At 37.6% G+C, this 17,661-nt stretch overlaps 1 protein-coding gene across 1 annotated transcript in view; it reads left to right on the top strand.

Moving 5' to 3' along the window:
* Positions 1-17,661, top strand: part of LOC127541529 (doublecortin domain-containing protein 1-like) — a 183,806-nt gene that overhangs the window by 116,182 nt on the left and 49,963 nt on the right. Inside the window, exons 3-5 of the mRNA XM_051966760.1 lie at positions 618-774; positions 10,488-10,688; positions 14,855-14,960. Of these exons, the coding sequence (XP_051822720.1) occupies positions 618-774; positions 10,488-10,688; positions 14,855-14,960 (464 nt within the window). The remainder of the gene's footprint in view (positions 1-617; positions 775-10,487; positions 10,689-14,854; positions 14,961-17,661) is intronic.

The raw sequence follows: 17,661 nt of genomic DNA, 5'->3' as shown, positions 1-17,661 counted from the left end.
ATATCCTTTTCAGAATGTTTTATAGGCTTCCAATTTATAAGGACTTTTAATTTATTCTTTATGTTCATGTGACTGGTTTGGGAAGATTATGATCCTTCTATCATTCGTATGGAAAACAGGCAATCATATAGGAAAGCTTACATATCCAATCCAAGGAAACCCATTGTAATAATAGTCACATGTTTATTCTTAGAATAAAGACAGGTGTTATAAATATGTGGTAACAGGCAGTGATATGGGAAAGTTTCCATCACTGATACAAGGAAACCCACTGGAATACTCAGAATTGAATAGCTAATCACATACCTATTTTGAGAATAAAGACGGATATAATTATTATACCTTCTTCCTAGGCTTGCTTAAAGATAAAGTAGATCTCAAATGAGATATTTTTAAAAGCCTAATTTGTTGTTGTTTTAAACAAAACATAAAAGAAACATCTCAAACAAATATGCATGATGCTCTGTACATGCTAAGATAATTCCTTTCTTGTAAGCTGGAAATTCTTAGTTATGGGGATTCTTTTTTATCACACATTCCTAGTTTTTCTTCTAAAAGAGATGACTAACCCCTGCCACCATTATTGACTAAATCCTTTCATTCTTTGTTCTGTCCAGCTCTGATTTTAGGATCTTGTGGTACTGTTGTGTCTGGAGCCAGCATGGTTGTAAGTAAATCGGAAGTTTGGGTAGAGGAAGAATCACTTACAGAGCCAGAAGAAAAGCAGGAAGGAGAAAATTCCCCCAAAGCTGAAGTTGCTTCTCTAGAAATTCTGTAAGTATCGGAACTCAAGTAGTTTGGCTTGGAGGTTGTGGGAGAGAGGCAATTTTGCAATTAATTTTCTAAGAGAAGGTCTTTAAAATATTCTAAAAGTGTGTTAGAAATTTAATGCCAGATGTAAGTATGAAATTTTTCAAAATCTACTAATTTGGATAATGAATCTGGACATTGACTATTTAAAAAACCCAATAGGATTTGTCTATATGTTAAAAGTAGTTCTTTCAGGAATTCATAGAATCATAGATCTAGAAAGAACCTGAGAAATTGTGGAGTCCACTCCTTCTTTTAATAGGTGAGAATACTGAGTTTCAGTGAAGTGAAGTGATTTGCTTAAAGACACATTTAACAACTGGAAGCTCTAGACCTTTAGACTGAAGTCTTTAACTCTTAAGTCCTAAGTGCTTTCAACAATACCATAGTTTATTTTTTTTCTTTTTCCTTCACTGTTCACTTATGACAATTGTCTTGATAATTTCATGTGTGTGTGTATGTGGGGGGGGTTGCTTTCTTTTGGTCTTAGTTCCAAAGTGGGCGCATCCTTGTAGTTCTTGGACAAACAAATATTACAAAGCTAATATGATTGATCGTTTATCATTTTAGTAACATTGAAGTTCTATTTATATTTTGCTGCTCCCAAACTCAAAGGAGGGAGTTTTTACCACAACCTAGAAGGATGTCAGACTTCCATAAATACTTAAATGCCACATTGTGTCTGGCTAAAGTTTTAATCCAATCTGAAAATTTGCCTTGCACTAAAAAAAGCATGGTGATGGTTGTTGTTGGAGAGTATATTGAATGCGTAATTCTCTAGTTAAAAGTGGATCAGAACATCCCTAATTTTGTTTTCATATGCCATTTAATTTCATTTTTACTTAAAGAATACATTCCCATTCAATCTCTAAATTATCTTTCACTTTAAAAAAGAAAATAAATATTGAAAAGAAAGGCTAGATGAAGAGGAGGAAGTCGGTCATTGAATCATTTTATTTCAGAGTTGGAAGACATTATATAGAGATTATTTACTTTTTACTCAGCGAAATCCCATCTACAATTTCAGAGAAGGTGTTTATCCAATTTCTGCTCAATCACATTCATAGATATGGAGTTAACTATCTCCACAGAGCAGCCAGCTCCATTGTTGGACAGCTCCCATCATAATCAAGAGCTGCTTCAAAGACAGTGACTTTAATTGAGACCTACCAGTTCTATTCTTGCCCTTTATAGCTACACAGAATAAATCTAGTCCCCTTTTTGAAAGACAATTTTGGTAGAGTTAAAGACATCTGTAATACCTCCTGTGTCTTCTCTTTGTTAGGTTGAACACACAGCTACTATTATTCACTATTCTTGACCTCTTTCACTGGTTCTACACACACATCTCTAACTGTCCATAGAATAGTTTTCTCTGCCTGTGACTGGTCATCAAATTTGTCATGTCCCAAACTCAACATATTCTTTCTTTTTTTTCTTTTTATTGTAGTAAGTTTATTTGTTTATTTATTTGTTATTTTTTTGATTATGGCTTTTTATTTACAAGATATATGCACGTGTAATTTTTCAGCATTGACACTTGCAAAACCTTCTGTTCCAACTTATCCCCTCCCTCCTCCCACCCCCTCCCCCAGATAGCAGGTAGACCAATACATGTTAAATACCAACATATTCTTTCTTACAAAATCTTTCCTTCTTATGTTTTTTTTCAATTTCCTTCACTGTCCTACCATTTACCTTGTTTTACAAGCACTAAACCTTATTGTTTTATCCCCAGACTCCAGATTTTGATATCTGGTTACTAAGTCCTGTGGATTATTTCTCTAAAAATATCTCTTTCCACTGAATTCCCTTTATTTCCACTGTTGCCTCTTACTGGACTAATTTAGTCCAGTAATGCTGATAGCATCTCAGCCTCCAGTCTCTCTTCCTATTCTCTCTCCTACAAGTTGGCCTTTACAGCACTGTCAGATTTCTCACCCTTATGCATAGATAAGATCTTTTCAAGTAAATTTCAATTCTGCCTGGAATTCCAGATCTTCCATAGTTTGACCCAACACTTTCAGCTTTATTTAACATGCTTTTGCTTCCCAGATTGGATTTTCCCCATATCTTCCCCTCTGCTCTTTTACTGTTGAGAGCACTTCCATCCTTCCAGACTTTCAGATTCACAATTTCGGTATCATTTTTGACTCCTCACTCACATTCATCCCACAGCTCCAAACTGTTCCTGAATCTTATCATTTTTACCTTCTCATCATCTCATATATCAGTCCCCTTCTCTTGAACAATACAGATACTACCTTGGTGCAGGCCATAACACCTTTCCATTGGACTACTATGAAAACTTATGGTTTGTATCCCTGCCTCCAATCTTTCTCCATTCCATCCACTTCTACCTGCTAAGAAAAGTCTTCCTGAAGTGCCAGTCCTCCCATCTCTTCCCCACCATTCCAACACCATCAACTCAAGAGGCTCCCTGTTAATTTCAGGATCAAATATAAAATTCTTTCTTTCTGTTTTGAAGCCCTTCACAATCTGTAGTCCTTTATTACTTTTCCAGTCTTTTTATATTTTACTCCAATTCCTCTCAAATCTAGCCACACTGACCTTTTGGCTATTCCTCACATAGACCACCAAGCCCCATTTAGTCATTTTTTGAGTCCTGATTGATTCAGATTGAATGTAAATAGCAACCATTTCTACTTTGGCCAGAAACCCTGAAGTTTTTTCCTTCCAGATTCATTCATTCATTCATTTAGATTTTTTGGGAGTAAGTGAAAGAGGAAATTCTTTGCCTCAATTGCTATCTAGCTTTAATCATTGATTGGGCATTGCCTCAGTCAAACTGAGACCTGTTGCCTTAGTCAAACCTGTTGAAGACCTTCGCTTAAAAAGGTCAAGATCTCCCATTTCATCCAGGGCCGTCTCCACTTGTCCTAATCTATATGGTCACTGGATCCAAATGGCTTTGGAAGGGAAAATGAGGCAGGGAACTTTGTACAGCCCTCCCTCACTTAAATCCAATTCACTTGTATGTTACGACATCATCTCCCTGATGTCATAGTCCTCTTCCAGAATGAAGTACAAACAACAACAATCTTTCATTAATTCTATGTACCTAAATGCACACACACAAATATATATATATATAAATTTATAATATATTTATTTATATATACTTATATATACATCTGTGAACAAATATATGTATATAGATAACTATAGATATAGAAATATATATGCATACATACTCTATATGCATACACCCATATGTGTATATCCGTCTATTTTACCTGTACATAATTTTAGCAAATTGTCATTAGAGCTCCTTGAATGTGGAGACAATTTTTGTCTTTCTTTGTATTCCCAATGCTTAGCACAAGGCTTATCACATAGGAAGTCCTTAATAAGTGCTGTTCAATGAACATAAAATATAATAACAACAACTCCTGCCATTATTTATATACAGTTTTAAAGTTTTCAAAGTTAAGTCATATATCCTACACTCTAGCAGGGGTCCTCAAACTATGGCCCCCGGGCCAGATCCAGCAGCTGAGGGCGTTTTATCCCCCTCACCAGGGCTATGAAGTTTCTTTACTTAAAGGCCCACAAAACAAAGTTTTTGTTTTTCCTATAGTCCAGCCCTCCAACAGTCTGAGGGACAGTGAACTGACCCCCTATTTAAAAAGTTTGAGGACCCCTGCTACAATTTCCTATTTCTTTGTCTTTATTCACTGTTCTTACAGCCTGAGATGCTCTTTCTTATCTCTCAGAATTAATTCTTACTCATCATTTAAGTACTCTCTGCTTTCCGTTTTTTCTCTGGTCAGTTATCTGATTCTATACTTTGCATCAAGCTCAGTACTTTTCACGGTTTCTGTTCTTGTTTTGATTTTGCTTTGTTTTATAGCTATTTAGGTAATAACATTTCTCCCTATTAGATTTAATCTCCTTGAGATAACTTATTTATCTTAGTATCTCTACCAAAGCCCCTCCCAGTGTCCTAAGCATAAATGCTTATGTGTTTCTTGAAACTGAATTTATGGAACTGGAAACTAATGTAAGACTTTCTCGGGATTTAGAGATTCTTGCCTGGAGATTTTTTTTTTAAACATCACATTAAAATGGACTGGTTGGGATGTGATCGTTAGTGAAGACAAATTAAGACCAGAAGACATTTCTCAGCTCCTTTTGAGCTCTTGGGCACTGTGGTCAACATGGAGCCGAGAAGTAGGACGGGACCGGTCTTGTCAGTCAAACAGTAGCCCCTCTTATTAATCTCCTGCTATTTGTTATTATAAATGATTATAGCATGATATGTGATATTATTATTTATTAAGCATCACACTAGGGTTAGCCGAGCTCCAGATTAAGGGTACACTCTCCCTTCATTTCCCCAGAAGTGAGGCTTGCAAGGGGAACTTCATCACTTTATTGGAGACATAGATTAGAGGAAAAGTGGCTTTCAAAGGGCAGCCCGCAAGTGACTCCCCTGGACTATTTTTGTCTAAAAAAAAAAAGACCAAAGAGTAGGACGGGAGGGACCAGCCCTCGGTCAAACAGTAGACATCTTATTAAACACCTGCTATTTGTGATTATAGATTATCATAGCATGATTCCGATATTATTATTTATTAAGCACCACGTTAGGGTTAGCCAAGCCCCAGGCTAAGCGCACGCTCTCCACCCCCATTTCCCCAGAAATGTGAACTTTCTCACTGCATTAGAGACATGAATTAGAGGGAAGATGGCTTTCAAAGGGCAGCCCGCAATTGACTCCCCCGGACTATTTTTGTCTTCATGGCTTATCAGGCACCAGCACAGCACACCGCCTGATTAGCCACAAATTAAGCCTCCGGGCTCTCCAGGAGGAGCCAGTGGTGGGGACCTTGTTAATAAATCGAATTAAGAATAAAAATGCTTGGTTTCCCTTTCCGTGATTATGAAAATACAAGGGACAGCCTTCTCGGTCCTAGAAACGCGCCCGCTGAGCGGGGGAAGCCGGGCTGCACAATCCTCAGCTTCCATCAGGTGGCACTGTTGCTTTCCCTAAGGCAGAGGGACCCGTCCCGAGGAAGCAGCTGTCAGTCAGTTCAGGAAAGAATTAGTGGTCCCACGGTGTGCGTGTGAGCCGCGGAATAGACTCGGGCAGCCGGGCTGATGCAGGGTGGGCTGATGCTCTGAGTCATCTGTCCCCCTCGTTCCGAACCAGTGCTCAAAGACACTTTCAGGACCCTTTTAAGACCCGTTCCTGGGATTTAGGGCAAGTAAAGTAGACATCCTCTCTTCCTCCTTCTGCAGAAGGGTATCCTAGCCCCAGAAAGGAGGGATTTGTCTCAAGCCATTCAGGTCGTGAATTACAGAGTTAGGATTTCTTTCTTTCCTTCTTTTTTTTTTATGTTGAGGCAATTGGGGTTAAGTGACTTGCCCAGGGTCACACAGCCAGGACGTGTTAAGTGTCTGAGTCAAGATTTGAACTCAAGCCCTTCTGACTTCGGGGCTGGTGCTGCATCCACTGTACCACCCAGCTGCCCCTTCAGAGTTAGGATTTCAAAGAACGGGAACATTTCCTACTTGGAGGCTGATCTCCCAAGGATCCCCTGTAAAATAGACACAAGTAACCATCCATTCTCCACTCAAGGACCAACGATGAAGGAGGGATTCACTTTGAATTAGGTTTCAAAGAACGAGAGCATTTCCTAATTGGAGGTTGATCCCCCAAAGATCCCCTGTACAATAGACACAAGTAACCGTCCATCCTCCACTCAAGGACCAAAGATGAAGGAAGGATTCACTTTGAATTGGATTTCAAAGAACCAGAGCATTTCCTAATTGAAGCTGATCCCCCAAGGATCCCCTGTACAATAGACACAACAAGTAACTGTCCATCCTCCACTCAAGGACCAACAATGATGGAGGGAATTCACTTTGAATGTTGTCTCCATTATTGGCTTGTGAGCTTCTTAAGAGCAAGGATTATCTTTCCTACTCCTTTCCACCCTTTCATTGCTTCCCCCATCTCTTAGCACAGTAGCTGGAACACAGTGGGTGCTTAATAAATGCTTGTTGATTCACTATCCCAAAACTGCTCACTTTACTTATTGAAATCCAACTTGTCTGACTATACATTTGACTCTCTTTTATACAAATCCATGGTGATTTCCAGTTGTTCATAACTTGTCCCAGAAAACTTGTCTAGGGGCATATGTGGGTTTGGGTTATTTAGGTATATTTGTCACTTTTGAATCTCCTCTCCTCTACCACTATTAGTGCCTTCCCTGTGCGATTACACTTCCATTACACTGTATTTACTTCACCTGTACAGAATTTACCTTAGGTTGTTGTGAGTTCTCAAGAGAAAATATTATTTTTTGCCTTTTTTGTCATGGTGGTTAAATAGTTTGAGTAGTGTATAATTCTGTGGCTCCATTTGGGGTTCTTCTTGGCAAAGATCCTGGGGTGTTTTGCCATTTTCTTCTCTAGTTCATTTTATAAATGAGAAAATTGAGTAAACAAGATGAAGAAACTTGTCCAGCGTCACATAGCTTGTTAGTGCCTGAGGCTTGCTGACTGAAGACCAGTGGTTCTTGCCTTCATTACCCATATCTCTGATGCTAGATTATAATCTCCTTGCAGGCTTTCACTCCCAGACTGGATACATATTGATTAACTATTTTATGCCTCCACTTGTGGTCTACATTTGTTTTCTTCAAATCAATCAGGAGTCAATATACTAGGTTTCTTCTCCGTTGACATTCAAACAAAAGACTTCTCCCTTTCTAAAACCCTAGAAAGGTTGTTTGCCTAAATGATCTGGTATATGAGTATCAGTGCCTGAAAAAAATCAAACAAAAGTTTATTGGGAAGATTATGAGGAGTGCATAGATTTCATATCTCACCAAAGAGCATGGCCTAATGCAAAGGGCATTGAATTTGAAGTCAGGAACTTGGATCCAATTTTTGACCCTACTTACTTCCTAAGCAAGACCTTAAGCAAGTTATTAATACCTCTGTGTAATATTATTAATACCTCAGTTTCCATTGGGAAGGTTAAACTAGATTAGGAGTTCTTAATCTGAGGTCTATAAATAGATTGGGGAAGGGTCTGTGGACTTGGATGGGGAAAAATTATATTAACCTCCACCTGAAATCAAAATGAAATTAACCTCTAACACTTCTTTCATTTATTTAAAAACATGATCGGGAGCCGAGATCTATGGGTTTTTCCTAGAATACCCAAAGGATTCTTAATACAAAAAAAAGTTAAGAAGCCTCAGAGTAGATGATCTCTAAAGTCTCTCCCATCTCTAAATCCTGTGATATTACATATAATGCTGCTCAATCTGCTTATGGTCCATGGAGAGATAATGAGGCATCAAGACCTAGAAGGTTAAGACTTTCAGGAACTAAATAACATTTGTGTTGTGTATAATCTTGCCAACTTTACTGTACATGACTTGATCCTATCAAAAGCATTAAATATACTAAAGATTAACACTCCTTATTTGTGATTGAATGAATATATTTATCACCTTTGATTTCAGGATAGAAACCAACAACATGGGGCTTCATTTCTTGTTCTCCCAAAATAAAAATTCTCTGTTTAAAAAAAACAAAACTCCTTTTTTGAAATAATTTTTCTTTTGATTTCTAAGCTTTTCAATTCCACAAAAGAGCAGGATAACTAATAAAATTATACCGTGGAGAAATTTCCATGAATATCTGTCTTAATTCTGACATTTCTCTATATGTTTTAACTTTTATTATAAATTCACATGAAAGAGACCTTGTTCCATGTCAAAAGCTCTGCAAGGTCACCTAGCGGCAGACTTTCCTTAATTCTGAGGATTCAGAGGAGGAAGAAAAAATTTTCAAAACTGTTGAATCATACAGGAAATTAAGGTATGAGTCAGGCAAAGAAATATGTGAGAGAGGAGGTAGCTTCATGACTGGACTTTGGGCAAATATGTTTCAAAGGATTACGGATTCAATGCAGTGATCTTGTTATTAAGTCCCTACTCTACTAAGAAATCTGTGCGAAGAGCTAGATAACAAATAGAGAAGAAGAAAATAGAAGAATTAATAGAGAAGAAACAAATATGAGGTGATAACAGTTGGAGCTAGCACGAAACTGAAAAGTCATCTAGAAAAGCCCCTTCTGGTTTAATAGAAGAGGGAATTGCAGCTTGTCCAGAGAGATAAAAGTCATAGGTCACAGTGATTTACCTAAAGTTACATGAGTGATTAAGTATTGGAATTTGAGTTAGTAGGATAGAAAGAGATGGGAAGTTAAGAGGTAAATGAATTGAGTTTCAATCCTCAATCTACTTGTTCCAACCTGTAAACCTTGGGTCTAATTAACTTCTTTAACTATAAAACAAGGCAGATCTTTAAGGTGTCTTATAACTTTAAAATCTATGATAAATAATAGATATCAACTATGAAGCCTGATTTTTTTTTTACTCCAAAGCTCATTGTCTCTCCACCGTATAGAAAAAGGCCCTTGTACCCCCAAACTGAAATTGTTAGCTTATTTGATTACATTGACACATGTTTTGGGGAAAGAGGTATGATTTTTAGTGGATGTATACCCGAAATGAGCTGCCCCTATCCAAGCTCTTAAAGGAATCTATTACTGCTTAATATTATTACTGTCTCTATCCAAGCTCTTAAAGGAATCTATTCTGTTTCCTTTTCTGTCTTATTTTTTGTTATCATTAGATGCAAGTCTAAGAACACAAATTATCGCACACCATCTTCTTATCCCAAATAAATTATTTGATAAATACATCATTACATAATTATTTGTATATAAAATTACATCCCATATAAATTATCCCATATAATTGATATTGTGACAATTTTGCATTTGGAAGATAGAGACCAGAAGATTTGGCATTTAACTTGCTAAAACATTTCAAAGTTTCTGAGGTTCCCTAGTACAGATCTCTTGTAAATCTAAGATATTGAATTACCTTGATTTGATTCTGTAGTGGATTATGTGGACTGGAGAAATGAGAGAACCCATTCTTGAGTGGATTATGTGGACTGGAGAAATGAGAGAACCCATTCTTGAGTGGATTATGTAGACTGGAGAAATGAGAGAACCCATTCTTGAGTGGATTATGTGGACTGGAGAAATGAGAGAACCCATTCTTGAGTGGATTATGTGGACTGGAGAAATGAGAGAACCCATTCTTGAGTGGATTATGTGGACTGGAGAAATGAGAGAACCCATTCTTGAGTGGATTATGTGGACTGGAGAAATGAGAGAACCCATTCTTGTTGGCCTGGCAAAATGAACCTAGTATAGGGAGGAAGTCAGCATTGTTTTTGCAGAACACACATGACCACTTCTTCCCCCTCCTGTCTTTTTTTTCCTTCTTTGCAGTATCTTAACTCCCTTCCCCATGTTACTTTCCCCTTATTTACCAAGTGCCTTTTTTTAAATTTGATTTTCTCATCTCCGTCCTCTTAAAATCAGAGTCCCCCAGAATATATTTACACCAGTGACAAGTAATATTCAGAATTCCCATTTATGCTGGCCTGGACATTTAATGACCAGCAGAGTCATTGCTTTCATTATGCTGATTTGGGACCTGGCTGTGTTACCTTGACTCACAGCAGGTCCCTCTCCTAAAGAGCTTACAATCTCCAGGACATCAGGTTCACAGGGCATTTTTCTGCTGCTAATGGACTTTTCTCTATCTCAGCAATCAGGCAAATCATAGGATGTTGCAGAAGTCCTGCCATCAGCAGTTTGAATTCAGAGATGGGCATATTTTCAGCTCTTGCATTCCGAACCTGGTGTTGGGGGTCCAGCATTTTAAATTGCATTCAGGTTCCGGAATTGTTTTGGTGAAGAAGAATTGTTTTGATAAGCATCAGAAATGGCTCCACAAAGAAGAGAGCAGGTAGGAACCATTTTGTTTTTGATGAAAATATTCAAGGATGAATCAGAGGTTTCATTGGCAGATCTCCAGGAGTTTGGGATTTTCTTTTATCTTATTCATTCAGTTTGGTTTTCTTTCTGTATGGGGGGGAAAGAGTGTGTGCTCAGGAGACAGAAGGAGAGCATAAATAAATGTTCAGGACATACCTAGCAACCTATCTGCACTCTGATTCAGATAAGATATGGGCATTCTGACCTATTGGGTACATTAGTTATGTTATTATTTGGCCATAGAGTCCAAGAAGAGATTGGGCTATCATTTTAAAATATGCCTTTAATAGATCAACCGAAGATTCTAAAAAACCTGCAATTTTTCACTTTTGCCATGTTTTACTCAGATTATTCCATGGAATTTGCAAACCCATACATCACTCACTGACTGGAGAAGAACAAGCATAGACAGCGTAGGCACCTTAGTTTCCATTTCTAATTTTGGGAAGAGGGTTCTCCACCTCCACTTCTCTGGTTTAACAGTATTAGATTTAGGGTTTGAGGTTCAGATTTGGGTCCCGGGCCTTTCACTTATTGTTTGTGTGATTTGGAGTCTCAGTTTCCCCATCTTTGAAATGGAGTGAGGGAGGAAATCAAAGTAAATGATTTCTAAGATTCCTTCTAGCTATGAATTCTTTTTTGGAAGTGGGGGCAGGGAACCCCTTCTCTCAGTTCTTTTTTTTTAGCATTGTAATATTTGCTGAAGAGAAGCCAGCAAACACAACATCAACATTAATAAGAAATGATTTCCAAGAACTACCTGTACATATGTGCTAGCTTTTTCTCACTCCACCTTTGAATTTTCTCAAATGAGGCAATATTTGTAAGTGCACGACCTCTTAAAGACCTTAGTTTAAAAGGACAAAGTCTCCCACTACATCTAGGACCATCTCCAGTGGTCCTGATCAATATATCTGGCCACTGGACTCAGATGATTCTGGAGGGGAAAGTGAGGCAGGTGATCTTGCCCATCTGGCCCTCACTCAAATCCAATTCACTTGGAAGTCACTGAATCACCTCCCAGATGTCCTGATCCCCTTTGAAAACAGAGGACAAATAACAATAACAGCAGCAATATTTATAAAATGTTCAGTGTTTTGCATACAGTAGGTACTTAAACAATGATTGTTCCCTTTCCCTTCCCTAGTTCCATAAAATGCTTTCTACAGCATCAGCATGGATCTATCCATGCATTTAAGTCAGGGATGATAAGCTAAGGACTTTTCCTGGCATTCTATCCTCTTTCATTGTTCTGTTGTTTTCCAGATGTGTCCTACTCCTTGTGACTTTATTTGAGATTTTCTTGGCAAAGATATTGGAGAAGTTTGTCATTTCCTTCTCAGCTTATTTTATGACAAGGAAATTGAGATGCCCAAGGTCACACAGATAGTGAATCTCTGACGCCAGATTAGAACTCAGACTCAGAATTTAGTGGTCCATTTTCCTCTCTGGGATGCGGCAAAAAACTTTCCCTAGGAAATTATAATAGTTCTATGATTCAGTCTTCCCATTCCTGAAATTCCTTCCCAAAGAGAGAAATATTAAAGGAAGCCCCCACATATCCAGGGTCAATCTTATAAATGGAAGAAAACCGAGTTTTTTGAGAGTAGGAAAAATTTCCTTCCTCAAAGGGAGGATGACTGAAATGAAGGTTCCACTTACTTCTAGAATCTGAGTCACTGGAATTGTGTAGAGGATATGGGTCCTGGACTTCACATCTCTGTGTGATCCTGGACAAATCTTTTAGTTGCCATTGTATTTGCCATCTGAAAACAGAAAAGCACCATGCTGTACATGGTTTTTGTAAGCATCAAATAGGATAACCTATATAATCACAATAGCTAATACATAAATAACCCTTGGAGGCTTGCAAAATGCTACCTGTATGTTGGATTCTTACAGCCTTCCTTGTGAGGAGAGTGCTATTGTTATTCCCATTTCATAGATGAGGAAATCAGTGTTGAGAAAGATTAAGTGACTTGCCAAGAAATCTGAGATTTCTCAGAGCTATTAAGTGTCAGAGACGGGATTTGGATTCAGGTCTTCATGACCCCAGCTTTTAGTGCTATATAAATATTATTATTATTATAAATACCATTAATGTCTCATAATCTAGCCTTTTCCTGAAGCTTTAAATTCCATTTAAATATCCCCAACAAGTGATCATGTTGTCTTTGCTTAAATACTTCCAGGGATGAAGAATCCTCCTCTCAGGAGACAGCCAATTCCATGCTTGGACAACCTGAATTTTGAGGAACTTCTTATGTTAAATTATACCAGTCACCCTGTGATTTTTAGTTTTTGGCATATTTATTTTCTCTGGAATCCCCATAAAATATACCCACTCCCCCCCCCCCCATCACATGATGTTTTAAAAATCCCCGATTCCATCTGTATGGGTACTTAATTGAACAATTCAGGTCATAATCTCTCCATACCTTAGCTAATAGATTTCATGAGTTGCTTTGGCTGGAAGCAGTTTTCACCTGGTGTTGATAATTCTGGAGATTAGCTTCTCCTAAACCACAAACAAAACTAATTCCTGGCCAAAAATCATAGTTTTTTTTTTTTAAACCAGGTCCATATTCAGTCTTTCTAAGTGGACAGGATTTCCCAGAGTTTGCCCTTCATGGGTTTTCAAGAACCCAATGTTTCCTCCAGACCACGATAAAGCAAATAAGTAAGGCTTTCATGGAGGTCACTGTGATATCGGTGGATCTTTAAATCATGGTTTTGAACATCATGACTCTATCCTCTCCAAGACTTCTCAGCTCAAAGCTATCTTGTCCCTATTCTTTCAGTTGACCTTTCTATGAGATTTTCTAATCCTCAAATACCTTCTTCATATACAAATAGTTTCAGAAATCTTAAGAATGAAGCGAAGATGGACTCCAGAGAAGTGTTGAAATACTGAAAGGGAGATAGGAGAATAATAAAGATAAATTCTTCCTCTTCAGAATTCTGCTGGCCTTTGTAACAAATAAAATAACAGATATAAAATGCTTTATAGCGGTCCATATGTCTTATTTCTGACCTGGACCAAGTAGAGGCTGAGCTCCTGGGAAAATTGCCACGTTGGTACCATACTGTGGATACTTGATCAGTTTTAGCCCTTTTGAAGCTCAGAAATTCTGATCTTAAAGAGATCTGCCAGCTGCTCTTATCACAATTGTAGTTAAATTAGTTAATATTAACACTAACTCTTTCAGGTCATCCTGACATCCAGGCCATCCTGACAAATAACTTTTAGTTGTATCATTATTTTCTTCCTTTTCAGCCTTGCTCAGAATCAGTTCTCTCAACTTGGGGTTTCTTTCTTCCAAGGCCTAATGGCATTCTTGCCCCATTGTCTTGAGATGAACAAACAAAAAACCAAACTTAGACCCAGTGTGAGTCATACTCTTCTGCTTCACTCATGACAGACTTGTAGATTCTTGAGAGATGATATGTATACTCTAAAAACAAGAAAATAAAAATATATGCACATAAGCCTAATGTAGCAAAGGCTTAGACTAGTACAATTGAGAGAAACATGAGAAAAATTGTTAGCTCTACTATGAATTTGGATGATAGGGATCCAAATAAATAAGATGGAGAAAATTCCATTTATTCAAATAAATAAGTTGGAGCTAACTATTCTTTGCTTATTTGTATTTTAAAGTGAATTGATGAGGGACAGCTAGATGGTACAGTTGGTAGAGCACTGGCCCTGAAGTCAGGAGGAGCTGAGTTCAAATCTGGCCTCACCCACTTAACAATTCCTGGCTGTGTGACCCTGGTCAAGTCACTTAACCCTAATTGTCTCAGAAAAAAAAATTGATAGAAATACAGTTTTGACTCCATATTGAGACAAGTAACATTGGATGTTTTTGATAAGTTTTTAAGGGATTTCTCAAAGAAAAAATGAGGACTTTATCTAAGAATTTATTACATTTTGATTTCAATGGGCTTTACCATGTGTCTCAAGCTATAAATATTGTTTATATGTATAGTATAAGTATATTATAGAGATCTAGGGTTTAGAAGAGGGAGGGAAAATTTGTATATAAACCTTTTCTAAAGATTGATAATGGTTGAAGAATGATGTCCAAATCTACCTGTGGCATTTTGCTGCTGAAACGACTTTTTACTCCCCAGGACTTTTCACCTGATGATTAATCCAAACCTGGTACTTGCAGTAGCCCTGCCCACAGTCTCAATGGAAGATCTTGCCAAGATCAAAAGTTTCCCTGTTATTATTCAGGTAAGCTTTATGTGGGATGAAGAGTACCCAAGGAGACTTTCTTTCTCAATCTCAAGTTTTAAACTATTTAGAGCCTATATCTGTGCTCAAACTCTTGAGATGCCCTGAATCAAACAAAAATCAGCATTTCTTTCATAGACCTTTTGGTCCAGACCTGTGAGGTCATGCATGCAGAGAATTTCCAATATGGAAACCGTGTCTACAGATCCAGGTCATCAGCTGCTCAGGCCTGAGCCTGACTCGGAGTCCACATTTGCAAATCATCCCATGGGTCACACATGTTAGAGAAGGATATTCAACAAGTCTAAAGCTGGGGTTCTGCTGATCAAAGTTCCTCTGCCTGGGCTGGCCAGAGCATGGTCTAGAATGCTTCGTGGCTATTTTGGACTGACCAGACCAGGAGGAGAGGTCCACAGCCTGAGCCTTACATCCCCTCAACCAACCAATGAATATTCTCAATGTCTTTAAAGGATAAAGTAGCCTAATTTGCACAGCAGCAGCATTCTGTATTTTATTGTTAGGGGGAATAACCTACAATACTAGAAATCCCTGTGACCTGCTCTTGGTCACGGACCAAGGATATGTCAAAGGCGCTGGAATCTACAGCTTCTTGGCTCCTTTCCCCAATATATCACGCTGCTTGTCAATGAATTTTTGGGAAATTGTGGAAGAAACTGCTTGCTAGATTCAAATGCATATAGAGTTGGCTTGAAATAAAAGCTTAAAAACACTTGAAAAATCCTGCTTTTATTTTGAACTTGGCTTGTGAAAGTTACATAAGCCGATTGATTGTATTTATATACCAAGTTTCCAGTGAAACACAAAAGGGTAAAAAAACAGAGAAGTTACAAGAACTTTAAAAATCTATTCTAGAGAAGTCTTTGTTCCTTTCCTATATTCGTGGAAATCTTACTAAATGACAATGGGATATAGTGCTAAGGTGTCAGACTCAAAGAGAAAATGGGAACCTACTTCTGGATATTAGCTTAGAAAAGCACAAATAAATATCATCTATCTCTGTGCTGTGGATAGCTGGGTGGTGCAGTGGATAGAGCCTTGTGGCTGGAGACAGAAGATTTGAGTTCAAATTCAGCTTTAGTCACTTACTAGCTATGTGTCTCCTGACAAGGCATTTAACCCTGTTTCCTTTGTTTCTCATTTGTAAAATGAGCTGAAGAAGGAAATGGCAAATTCCTGAGTATCTTTGCCAAGAAAACTTCAAGAGTCAGATGGAACTGAACTGCAACAAATGTTGTATTCTAATTTATTTTGTCAGACATTTCCCAATCATATTTTAATCTCTTTCAAGTTGTTTTGGGAGTTTGGGGGGGGGGTGTAGGGATTAGAGTTTGACCCTCTGGTGTAGTAGATAGAATGAGCCAGCTAAATGACCTTGCAGGAAGTCATTTAAAGTACCTAAACTTCAGGTTTCTTTCCTGTAAAATGGATAAAATGGGTAGGTCCATTCCTTACCAATGATTATCATGCTCAAATAATATATGTAGCTGCCTTGACAAACTTTCCAGTTCATATATGTTAATTTATTATATTATTATTAATTATAATTTTTATAATTCATTATGTTTATTCATTATTATAAATTATAATTTATTATTATTATTATTGTTAAATTACTAACCACTATCACCACTATCATTACCACAAAACAAACAAACAAACAAAAAAACCCCTGCCTGATGAGTTTATTGTTGGCTATGGGTAAATCAGAGATAGAGAACATTTTGGAGGACCTTAGCTTTCCTCTTCCTTTGTATACAAGAACAAAAATTACCATAAGTCATGTTCAATAAACATATTATGCCTCTGCCTGACATCTAATTTATTCTGTGCGGTTTTTATACCAATGATGCAACTTGACTTACAATGCCCTGCCTCCAAAATTAGGATGTAGTAGTCTGGATAGAGAGTAAAGGTTAACCAACTCTTCTGTCCAGATGATAAATATGGGCTACAAATTTATTCTGGGTGACACTGTGTATGTAATGTTATACTCCTTTTTATCAGATGCCTTTCTAGCACGGCCTAGAGAAAGAAAAGCTCACTCACACACTAAATGCCCCCACTCTATTTCATAACATTATATCTGTACAAATATTTTTCCTGAAAGTCCTAAGTATATTAGCAATGAATTTGATCCCAAAGTAATTTAAATTATCTCTGGTGCTTTTTTCTCTACTTGGTTTTCATGTTTACTTCTTTAAGTAACCAGCTTGGGAGAGTATATTCAAGGTCTTGCAAAATAATTAATGTGATAGATGCTCAGCTAATACCAGGCAACCTCTCCATCTTTTGCTAATATCCAGTCAATGCATTTCCTGGGCCATACTCGCCATTCCTTCTAAGGCAAATTAGAAAGCTTCATTTTATATGTGTGTATGTATCTATAGCCTGCATATATAATATACATAATATATGTATGATATTATGTATATTATAGATATATGTATATACATATATATGCATGAATGCATATTATGCAGCTATTTCATTATTTTTATTTTAGTGAAAAGAAAGAAATGTATCATCCGACAGGAGGTATTATTCTTACTGAGGTCAGAAAAGATGACAAGATATAGAGGAATAAGCCAAGGGAGAGTCCATCTCCTCGGACCCAGGACTTCGAGGAGGGAAGTGACTTGTCCATAGTCCCTCGGCTAGTTGGTGGCAGGGCCGGGGCCAG

Source organism: Antechinus flavipes, chromosome 6 (assembly GCF_016432865.1).
Source record: "Antechinus flavipes isolate AdamAnt ecotype Samford, QLD, Australia chromosome 6, AdamAnt_v2, whole genome shotgun sequence".
In the NCBI taxonomy this organism is placed as follows: Eukaryota; Metazoa; Chordata; class Mammalia; order Dasyuromorphia; family Dasyuridae; genus Antechinus; species Antechinus flavipes.
The sequence above is the reverse complement of the archived record's forward strand: the minus strand, read 5'-3'. Positions and strand labels throughout refer to the sequence as shown.